This window comes from Sesamum indicum, linkage group LG5, assembly GCF_026168435.1.
Source record: "Sesamum indicum cultivar Baizhima isolate 11 linkage group LG5, ASM2616843v1, whole genome shotgun sequence".
Classification (NCBI taxonomy): Eukaryota; Viridiplantae; Streptophyta; class Magnoliopsida; order Lamiales; family Pedaliaceae; genus Sesamum; species Sesamum indicum.
In genome coordinates, this window is record NC_142661.1 from 1,460,041 (window position 1) to 1,472,534 (window position 12,494).

General features: G+C 35.6%; 1 protein-coding gene across 1 annotated transcript; it reads left to right on the forward strand.

Annotated features, from left to right (window-relative positions):
• Window positions 1-11,634: 11,634 nt before the first annotated feature.
• Window positions 11,635-12,376, forward strand: LOC105162858 (pathogenesis-related protein PR-1). Its single transcript, XM_011081012.3, has one exon. It carries the CDS (start codon window positions 11,640-11,642, stop codon window positions 12,303-12,305), a length of 666 nt encoding a protein of 221 aa, XP_011079314.2. The 5' UTR covers window positions 11,635-11,639; the 3' UTR covers window positions 12,306-12,376.
• Window positions 12,377-12,494: the final 118 nt, after the last annotated feature.

Below are 12,494 nucleotides of genomic sequence, written 5' to 3' on the forward strand. Positions count from 1 at the left end.
TATATTAAAATAATAAACAAAAAATCTCCCGTATTTTTTAAAATAATGGACACTCCTCTTTCGTTAATTATGCTTAACGACGTTAAATTTTTTACTCAATTTCTGGTTATTCCATTCTTATAATAGTCATAAATTTTCAGTAGTTAAAAAATGAACGGTCCAAATTTTAAATAATTTAAAATATATTTTTTTATTTATCTATATAATTATGTATATATACACTACGACCTCCTTTACTTCAAAAGATTGGGCTTGATATCCCAATTTGTAAAAGTCTATTTTTTGTTTACTTATTTAACTCAAATTCGATAGTAATGTGATTGGTCTGTAATTAATTGTGATAAAAAGATGATTGAATCAAACAAATTTTGGAGGCACAGGATAAGGGGAGCGGCCCATTGAACCATGATTAATATTTAGTTCCCCATTTAGTCCCCTCAACAGTGGTTTATTTCTCATATTTGCCCCTCACTCCACTCAAATTCACCCAACAACCGTGGCGGACTTTTTATTACATATTTTGAGTAAATCAACCATCATGGTTGCTTTCTTCAAGCTTCGTGTATAGTATGAGAAATCGAGATTTGTCTTAAATTTTTTGATAGGGGGTTTTGATATGTTATAAGGTGTATATGTATCAAATGTAGGGTTTTTTATGGATGAAGATGGCAAGGAGTGGCAAAGGTGTTGGGGGAGGAAGTTTGTTTTTTTTTTTTTTTTTTGGGATGAAGAAGGTGGGCAGTGGGAGGTGGTGGCTGGCGTTGGAAGCCGTCATGGAGAAGCAGAATTGGCTGATATTATCACCGATACAATGTTATTTTCGCTCAAATTCGATTTTATATCGTTGATAATATTAGATATTATTGGAGCGATTATGAATTATAGCATTACTACGGTTAATTGCCACAGGTAATAATAAATAGTTGTAATTAAAATAGTTATTGACCACGGTTACGCAATGGTTGTTGGCCGTGGTTTTTGTGATGGTGCCTAAAATATTTATCATGGTTAAAAGTCATGACAAATATTTTGACAATAGTTTGCAAAAATTTTATTTAATCATAATTGTAATCGTTTACCATGACTTTGAATCATAATCACTAATATTGTAGCTAATAATAATTTTTTTTAGTGTGTAATGGTTGAGATGACTGTATGAATTTGAGAATGGTGTATATGTTGAAGTTAGTAATCTCCAGCTTCAGCAGCAGCAGCTTCAGAAACAGAGGCCTGAGGAGGATGAAGATGTTGATTTGTTGGATGCTGGATGAGGCGCAAAAAATCACATTACAGGAACACGTTTTTCTTTCCTTTCTTTTCTGTATTACTTATGTGTCATGCTGTGTCATTTATTCGCTCCCTCATTGGGCCAACTCATCACAAATACTGTTAGTTTGTTACTTGGGTAGTTAGCTGGCATAGCTTGTATATAGGGCAGAGAGGTCATCGTTTTCTCTGTAACAGAAACTTACAAATATTTTTATACAGAAATGGAGAACTCTTTCTTCTCCCAAATTACCTTTTTTCGATTGTTTTTCTTACTTTACGTTTCAACATGGTATCAGAGCCTTCTATATGAAGGTCTCTAGGATACATACCAGGAAGAAAATGCAAAATTGGTGAGAGATTGCAGATTTGAATCCAGGTAACAGAGCTGCTACAGAGCAGCTAGAACGCGAGGCGTTATACATCCATCCTTCCAGTTTGGCATTGTCCTCCACTCCACTGGATGGCACAAACTTTTTACCATGGAGCCGTTTTGTTTATGTGGCTTTAGGAACAAAAATGAAGCTTGGCTTCATAGATGGCTCATTTCCAAGGCCGGCAGTAAGATCACCAACCTTTGAGCAATGGCGTCGTGTGGATCTCATGGTGACTTCCTGATTGTGGAACTCTATTTCCAAGGAGATCGTTGAGTCCTTCATGTATGTTGCTACATCGCGAGAGCTTTGGCTGGAGATACAAGGGCGATATGGTAGGAGCAATGGACCGATGATATACCAAATCCAGCGCCAGATTGCCTCGATTACACAGCATGATCTGTCCTTAACGGCCTATGTTACTAAGCTAAAGAAATTTTGGAATGAACTATTGAGTCTAGCACCCAATCCTAAATGCAGTTGTGGATGTTGCGCGTGTGGGATAAACAAGGCAATAGAGGAACGTAACGAACATGTACAACTAATGCAGTTCCTCATGGGTTTACATGAGACCTTTGATAGTGAGAGGAGGAGCATTTTCTATGCTCTTTGAAGTTGAGAAACAGAGGCTAGTGCACACTGAAACGGCTACAACTTCTCAACATATGGCTTATCAGTTCATGTTTAAGGATAGTAGGAAGGATGGAGGTGACAGATTTCAAAACAAGAGAAAACTGTATGTGGATAAACGAAGCTTGACTTGTGCACATTGTCGCAGGACTGGACATACGACGGATGCTTGCTTCCAAAATCACGACGTGCCAGATTGGTACAAGTCTTTAGCTGCTAAGAAGAAGAAAGGGGTGAACATTAAGTCTTTTGCTGCTGCTACAACCTCTGAGAAACATACATCTGTAGATACTAATGAAACTAAGCAGATGACAGAGTTAATGGCTGATTTGATTGAACTTATGCAGAAGAACAATGCAGTCAGCGATACTATCAGCAATTATTCAAACTTTGCCTGCCATGACGACATTGAATTTGCAGGTAATGCCTCACTCAGGGATTGATACGGATTTTTGGATAATAGACACGGGAGCTACAAACCATATTTGTGCCAATTTGCATTTGTTTCATTCATATACTGTTCCTACACAGCCTAAACAAATCCATTTACCTGATGGTACATACAAAACAACCACATATATTGGCATTATTCATCTAAACGAACACATCACTCTTAATCAAGTTCTGTATCTTCCTTCTTTCTCAGTCAATCTGTTATCCGTCAGTCTGCTATGTCGCACCACTCCCTTTATCTTTCAATTCACTAATTCAAAATGTTTCTTGCAGGACCAAGTGAGTAAAGCAACCTTGATTGAAGGACATATATCCAGAAATCTATATACTGTTAGACAAATGTCATGCAATCTTATTCCTTCATCTTCTGTACTTTGTAATGCTTCTTCTGATGTTCGTTGTAATACTCAAACTTGGCACTACAGATTGGGGCATACTCCATTACCTGTTACGAAACACATCTCACTTCCTAATTATTCTAGGACTACGTCTGTTGAACCGTGTGAAGTATGTCATAAAGCTAAACAAACTAGAACACCTTTCCATTCTAGCGAATCTCAGTCCAAAACTCCCTTTGATTTGATACACTTAAACGTTTGGGGACCTTACACAACCTATACCATATCCAATTGCAGCTATATTCTAACTATCCTAGACGATTACTCTCGGTCACTTTGGACATATCTCTTAAAACAAAAGTCTCAAGTTACCTCTATTCTCAAATCCTTTCTTTCTATGGTTAGAACTCAGTACTTTAAGGATGTTAAAACGATCAGAACGGACAATGGTTCTAAATTTTTGAATAATGAATGTTTAACACTTTGTCGTCAGAATGGCATCATTCATCAGACCTCCTGCACGTATACCCCCCAACAAAACGGCAGGATAGAACGTAAGCACAGACAACTTCTTGACGTAGCCAGAGCTTTGTTATTCCATGCCTCAATGCCCCTTAAGTTTTGGGGTGATTCCATACTCACTGCCACCTATTTGATCAATAGGACACCTTCCAGAATTCTTCATTGGAAAACACCTTTTGAATTATTAACTGGTCGTTCCCCCACTTATCATCACCTTTGTATTTTTTGGGAGCTTGTGCTATGCTACTAATGTCCTGCCTCATAAGTCCAAATTCCGCCCTAGGGCCTTTAAATGTGTTCTTTTGGGTTATACCATGACACAGAAGGGGTTGTTTGACATGGACAATAATCAAGTCATTGTGTCCAGAGACGTACATTTCTACGAGGATAAGTACCCTTTTTCCACCACTGTTTCACAAAATCTATCTTTACCCTGTCCCCTTCCTGTAGTGTCAACTTCCAGTAATGTCTATGTTCCTTCTCAAGAAGCTCCATCTGTCTTGATACCTTCTTTTGAGTCATCTACATCATCTTCTGAACATCCTCCTAATGCAGTCCCTTTACTTAGACGTTCCACTAGAACTTCATAGTTTCCCTCTTACTTAAACGACTTTGTTTGTTCCACACAACATCCATCTCTGTTACATTCCAACACACCCGCATACATATCCTTTGTAGCTTCCTTGTTTGTTTTGCAGGAGCCCAACTCTTTCTCGGAGGCTGTCCAACACGAGGAGTGGAGGGAAGCCATGAAAAAGAAGATACAAGCTTTGGAAGCTAATCATACTTGGAAACTCTCACCTCTGCCACCAGGTAAACGTGCGATTGGGTGCAAGTGGGTGTTTAAAACTAAACTTCGTGCAGATGGAACGGTGGAGAGGTACAAGGCACGTTTGGTTGCTAAGGGCTTCAATCAAGTTGAAGGTATCGACTACACGGATAGTTTTTCACCGGTGGCGAAGTGTGTAACTGTACGCATATTCCTTTCCGTTGCAGCTGCTTACGCTTGGCCTATCCAACAGTTGGATATTAACAACGCATTTCTCCATGGATATCTTGATGAAGACATATTCATGATTCCTCCTGAAGGTTACACTATTGCTCCTAACATGGTGTGCAAGTTACAATGATCTTTATATGGTCTCAAACAGGCTTCGCGCCAGTGGAATGCCGAGTTCACTTCGAAGCTCACAGCTTATGGTTTCTCTCAATCCGTTCATGACCACTGCTTTTTTGTTAAGCCATCATCCTCAGGCCTCATGGCTTTGCTCGTCTATGTGGACGACATTCTCATCACAGGCCCCTCACTTGATGATATTAACCAAGTTAAACAGTATCTCCATAAATTGTTCACCATTAAAGACATAGGAGACTCACGGTATTTCCTCGGGCTTGAAATCGCTCGTGGTTCTTCAGGTCTCTATGTGGCACAGCATAAGTATGTACTGGACATTGTTAACGACACTGGTCTAACTCGGGCGAAATCTGCTTCCAGTCCTTTTCCTCCTGGCTTAAAACTAGCAGCTGGTTCTGGTTCTCCTCTTCCACGTCCTGATTCTTACAGAAGATTGGTTGGACGTTTGCTTTATCTCGGATTCACTAGACCGGATATCTCCTACTCGGTGCAACAACTTAGTCAGTACTTAAACCAGCCATGTGACTCCCACTGGAAAGCAGCTTTACATGTAGTCCAATATCTTAAGGGATCTCCTTCGAAAGGCCTCTTTTTTCCAGCAGCTGCATCATTCAACCTTTGTGCCTTTTGTGACGCGGATTGGGCGTCTTGCCTAGACTCTAGATGTTGACTTACGGGATATTGCATCTTTCTAGGGGATGCATTGGTGTCTTGGAAAACCAAGAAACAGTCCTCTGTTTCTCGGTCTACTGCTGAATCCGAATACAGAAGTTTAACCTCGACTGTTTGTGAGCTTCGGTGGATATCCTATATTCTTTCTAATCTGAACATTTCAGTTTCACTGCCAATTGATTTGTTTTGTGACAACAAGGTCACCTTGCACATTCTGGCGAATCTTATATTTCACGAGCGTATGAAACACATCGAATTGGACTGCCATCTTGTCCGAGATGCTTACAAGGATGGTTTTGTTTCTCCTTCATTTGTTCCTGGTCTTATGCAGCTAGCCGATGTTTTTATGAAGTCTTTGCCACTGAAATCATTCTTGTCCCTCATCTCCAAGTTGGGACTGGTTTCTTTCGAACCCTGTCCCACTTGTGGGGGGGCTGTTGAAGTTAGTAATCTCCAGCTTCAGCAGCAGCAACAGCAGCTTCAGAAACAGAGGCCTGAGAGGATGAAGATGTTGATTTGTTGAATGCTGGATGAGGCGTAGAAAATCGCATTACAGGAACACGTTTTTCTTTCCATTCTTTTCTGTATTACTTATGTGTCATGCTATGTCATTTATTTGCTCCCTCATTAGGCCAACTCATCACAAATACTGTTAGTTTGTTACTTGGGTAGTTAGCTGGCATAGCTTGTATATAAGGCAGAGAGGTCATCGTTTTCTCTGTAACAGAAACTTACAGATATTTTTCTACAGAAATGGAGAACTCTTTCTTCTCCCAAATTACCTTTTCTTCGATTGTTTTTCTTACTTTACGTTTCAACAGTATATTATTATAGTTCATGCATCATGTATATTAAGCCTTTGCCAAGAATTCAATTCGGACAATCAGTTTCTGTATTGAGTTAAATATGAATCTAAGTTTCGTTTCTTGATGTTCCTATACAAACGTTCAAAAAGGTCATACTTGACATTAGCTTGACAAGTAACATATTTATGTTTAAATTTTTTTAGCGCTTCTATATATGATTAATTTTATCAATGTGTGAAGTGATAAAAAAAAACTTGATTTTTAATATTATGTAGTAATTTATGATACTCAATTTTTTTTTAAAAATTTTTCGAACATTGTAATATATTTATTTTTATCGTTCGATAATATTTTGATATGATGCGATCAATGTGAGCAATACCTATTATCGTTGATACTGCGACTTTGAACCATGGTCGGCAGAAAGGTGGATCGGGGAGGAAAAACATATATATACCTTATATATATTTTTTATTCAATATAGTGTTTATTATATTTTACACATATATATATTTATATACAAATAAAATAGATTAAAATTTAAATACTTCCAAATTATACAAAAAAAAAATGTGTATATCTATAGCACGGTTCCACTGTCATTGCCGCCGTCTGTGCGCCATCGCTCTTGCAGAAGGGAGCAACCTCATTGTTGCCCCCTTCAATTGCTACGTACTGCAGAAGGGGGCCACAACCTGACCTCGATAACCGATTCCACTCCTTTGGGCTACCACCGTCGCTAAAATCAGCAAGCAATATTGCTTCCGTCACCTAGATCAATGGGCGAAGTCGCCCTCATGGGGCTTAGATCGGGGACGGGGGCAATGTCACTCAGCACCTAGGCGACGACGATCTCCCAAGGAAGAAATGGGTGATCGTTGTCACCTTGGCACTGTCGCCCAAGTTCGGTGACGGTGTTCCATGGCTGGCAGCAAGGCGGTCGCCGACATAGAATAATTTAATTATTTTAAGAAAATAAAAATAATTTAAAAGGGATTAAAATTTTAATTTAAGTAAATTGTAATTTTACTCTAAATATTAGGATAAATTACAACTACCTCCCCTGGGATTGGATATAATTACGAACACCTCCTTCTTGTTTGAAATATTACAAATATCCCCCTCAAAGAAAGATAATTATGTTGCCCCTAGATGGTGAAGTGGGCATTACTATTTTACCCTTGTTGATTTTTTTGAAGGAACAAAAAATATTTGAAAATTAAAAAAAAATTGAGTGTAGGTAAAATAAATAATATAAAGAAAATTAGTTCATAAAAATATTTTATAAAATTATAAAAAATATATAAAATTATAATTTATAATTCAAAAGGATTTTGGTCCATTCATCACAAAATTTGGAGGAAAATCTAATGAAATTGACTCGTTGTTATATGAATGTTAAATTAAACGGGTATTTGTAATTTTTCAAATAACGAGAAGGTATTTATAATTAGGCCAAATATCAGGAGAGATGGTTGCATATTACCCTAAATATTATTATAATAAATAATATAACTTAAAATTTTATTCAAATTTTTTTTTATGTATTTTGATACTTAACTAATATTTTCTCTAAAATGAATATAAACAATAATTTAATTTAATTAATAATATATAATTAAATTTGATTTAATTTATATTTATTAAATATTTAAATTTGAAAAGTGAATTTTTGCATTATGATCTTTTAATTTTAAATTTGAACTTTCAAAATTTTATATATATATTATTTTTAGGAGTTTCAATAGTTACGTAATATATTCAAATAAATAAATTTAACCATGCGACTGTAGATGTTGTGAATTTTAGTCATTTTTCAGGACAATTTAGTTAAAAAATTATATATGACCTACACATGACCCAATTAAATTATAATTTTAATTCTATTAATCAATTCATGCAAAAAAAAAAAAAAAAAAATAGCTAACCTTTAAATTATAAGGCTAAAATTATAATTAAATTAAGTCATGTGCAAGTCACATTGAAAGTGTTCTCTAAACACTATACGTACTTCTTTTAATCAAAATTTATGTAAGTGAATATAAACCCAAAAAAAATCAGGGAAAATAGTTAGAAAAAAGGGAAAAAAAAAAAAAGAATTTCATGTTTTAATGAAGAAGAAGAGGGAGACAAATAATTTAAATAGGAATTAACGAGAACAAACGAAAATTACTATTTTATTTAAATGTTTAATAAGATTATAATTATAATACGTACCATGCTACGTGCCATAACTATAATCAAATCTTTGACTTTGCATTGATCAAGCCTCTCATTAATAGGAGGTATTGAATATATCTTGACTTATTTTTCTTCCCATATCAGTAACTTAAAGGATAGCAATTTTGGTCATTTTTGGCCAAAAAACCGCATATATATATATATATATATATATCAGGCGCATAACCTTTAAAATTAGGACTTTTCGTCAAATGGGACTAAAATTGTCAAAGTTTCAAAATTATATGACTAAATTATGAAAATTAATTAAAATAGGACTAAAATTATCACCTCTTTAAGTTACAGGACAAAAATTGCACTTCTCCCCTAAGCCACTCATATTTTTGGCTGAAAATTCCAATACTTTTTACTCCTCGTAGAGAAAATAAAAAGTAGTCATCTTTCCTACCTAAAATATACCCCTTTTTTAGTTACGGAACCCCAGATATCCAAGTTATCAGACTTGGTATCCAAAATTTTTAGTTTTCATCCGCCTGAGTATCATATGTTAGCTCAACTGTTAAAACAAATAATCAACCTAATTTTGGAGGGCAAATTAGGCGAGATCTTGCCATTATAAGGGCATGTTTTTATCTAATATATATTTTTTCTTTCTGTCGTAGAAGAACGAGGATAATATCGATAAAGGATAAATTATATTAACACCCTTTGAGATTTCATATAATTATAAATGCATTCCAGTTAGATTAAAAATTAGGGAAAAATTTAATGACCCCCCTTGATATTGGAAATGTTAAAAAAAATTCTATAAAAAATTAAATATCAATTACACCCCTTATGATATGAAAAAAAAATTCAAAAAACCCCCCAAAACCAGAGATTGTGATACAAGCGCGTTGACTACAAGTAGGGGTTTGGAAATTATATATATATATATATATATATATATATATATATTTATGATTTTTCCCAAATTTCTCCCATTTTAATGTTGCACCCAATTATATATATGATATAATATATATAATTTAAAATTTTAAGATAATAATTAATAATAAAATATTATTTTATATGTAATTATAATTATATTAATATTTTTAATATAATATTATTTTTAAAATATAATTAAATTAGTTAAAAAAAATTAAAAAAAGAAATAGCGGCAGCTTCACCGCGGCCACACCCTCCGTCACCCCCTCACGTCGTCGCCCAATAAGGGCAACGGTGCAATGGTCGACGACGTCGCCCTCGATCTCTGAGCGACGGTGTCTCCCAGGGGGCAACAGGGGGGTTGGGGGGGGGGGGGGGGAGGCAGGCAGGGGAGGAGGAGCAGGGGCGAGTGGAGTGGGGGTGGAGGGTTTTTATTATTATTTTTTTAAATAATAATTTTACTTTTATAAATTATAATAATTCATATAATATAATTACATCCAACATGTCATCCAACTTATTTTTTAAAGTGACATAGGACTAAAAATCCCAAAAAATCTCTGATAAAAATTTGACTATGATTTTACCAACTTTTCGAACAAAAACGCCTTCTGGACCAAATTGTAATGTTTTTAAAATATTAAGGGGGTTAAATGTTATGATCTCACATATTTTATACTTAAATATAATATTTGGTTTTTGCTAAACTAGCCACTTTTGTCCATTAAATATTGCATAGATTATCTTATATATCAAGGTGAATTGCATTCACACCCCTTGAGGTTTAGTATAATTTATAAATACAAGGACATTTTCGTAGTGCCAAAAAAAAACCTCAGTAGTTAAACTTTATTTATTTTACTTATTTAAATGACCTATAGACAGTAACTGATTTGATGATCGGAGTGTTTATATTGGGACAAATCGCAGCAAACATAACATATGTGTTGATTTCAAATTTATTTTCTACAAATTCAAAGGATCATCTTTGACTACTCGACCTCGATCAGAGGATATTTAAGTATTTTTACACTTTCTCAATTGTGTTGGTAATATTTTATAAACCTCTATCGAGATAATTATGATTTAGAATCTAATAAAATATATTTGTAAGTAGACCAAACTATAGTGAATGTGATTATAAATTTCAACACTTTAAAGCCAGTCCATGCGACTGGACTGGATTCACATGTCATAAGACGCCAAGGACAGCGTTCTTTGGGGTGTAAGAACAAACAAGTGTGAATTCGATATTTTAAACGACGTAGCAGATATGAACAAAACGACGACAACTCCAACGAGCCACGTATCAGGAATGGGTCCTACAGCAGTTCACGGGACTCAGTCATCACCACAGCCGGTGCCGGTGCCGGTGTCTGTCACGAGACCTAATTCTAATTGATAACCTCTCTGTTGTCTCTTGCAACATGGGACCTTAATTTCCTCATCTTCACCCCATGCTGTCTATCCAACACCATCCATTTCCACCTCATGATTCGCCTCCTTTGCCCCACATAACATGCATGCTCCCTCCATTAATTCTCCCCAATCATGCACTTTCATTATCTTCTACATCTCCCCATGTTACCAATTATTGCTGGAAATTCCAAATTTTTGTCCTAATTCAGGCTGAAATCATTCTTTTAGTCCTAATAGGATATGAGGTTAATGTCTTCTATTTTATGAAAATTTTAAAATAAAAAAATTCATACATTTAATCTTATACTTTACTGAATTTTAAAGATAATTTCAAAATTGAGAAAATTCGACACATTTATTCACACAAATCCTGTAAAGTAGAGGGCAAAATGTATTGAACTTTCTTATTTATAGTGATAATAATTATTTATCATTATTTATATAGTAATTACTATATGTGTACGCCATTAAATGACAACTTTATGTGGAACTCTTATTTGTAACTAATTTCAACTGGTGATAATTTTAAAAAAAATAATTATTACTATTAAAATTAACTATGAAATTAATTATACCGACAAAAAAAACACTAAATTCATATTATCGCTTGATTTTTGTTTAATCGCTAATATTATCTTTTTTTTATATATATTGTCGTGTGATTGATTTTTTTTTATATAAATTTTATACTAATTAATCACTAGTGTAATGTTATATGATTGGATCCTGTCAAATTAAATTAAATATGCTTAATGTATTTATATTAAATAAAATATAAATAAAACAATAATTTAAATTTTATATTGGCTGTAAAATGTACACCACAAATATAATTGCTCAAGTTTCTTTGATCAACTAAAGTCTCAAATTCATATATATATATATATATATATATATATAGTTATATAAATAAATGCTAGTACCAGGGCTACTTTTGCTACTTGCCACGGTCCAAAGTTCCAGCTACAGCTTTGGAAATATGAAGCCCAGCATGCTGCTTCTGCTCACAATTTTCACAACCATCCAAAGCAACCGCCACTTAGCACTGTCAGAACCGCCACTGCCGCCGCTAGCAACCGCCGCGACGGCAGATCAACTGCCCGACAACGAAACTGTATACAGAATCTCAAAACAGCTCTGCTGGCATTGCATGGGGGAGGCTGTACAGTTCTTGTACGGACACAACCTGGTGCGGGCAAGAAAGAGGGAGCTGCCCCTGATGTGGGATTCTCAGCTGGCCAACTACGCGCGATGGTGGGCCGGGGAGCGGCAGGCGGACTGCGAGCTGATGCACTCGTTCCCGGAGGGCGATTTCAAGCTGGGGGAGAACATATACTGGGGCAGCGGGACGACCTGGACGCCGATGGACGCAGTGAGTGCGTGGGCTGATGAGGAGAAGTATTATACCTACAGCAGCAACAGCTGTGCCTACGGGCAGCAGTGCGGGCATTACACGCAGATTGTGTGGAAAACTACGCAGAAAATCGGGTGTGCTCGCGTTGTTTGCGACAGCGGAGATGTGTTCATGACTTGTAATTACTATCCTCCGGGGAATTATATAGGTGAGAGGCCATATTGATAATTGGAAAATTTTAATCCATATCGGTTTGATCGAATTTCAGTCAATTATATGGTAAGTACTTGCTAGAATACACTTGTCCTGTTATTAACGTACAGTTAAAAAAAAATGACAAATCACGTAATAAGTATATTACAATTTGTGATTTGGTTCAACCAAACTTTATATGGGTAACATTATAGTAAATGC

Excerpts from the sequence above, each read along its gene's own strand:
- LOC105162858 (XM_011081012.3), top strand. The coding sequence starts at position 11,640 with ATGCTAGTACCAGGGCTACTTTTGCTACTTGCCACGGTCCAAAGTTCC.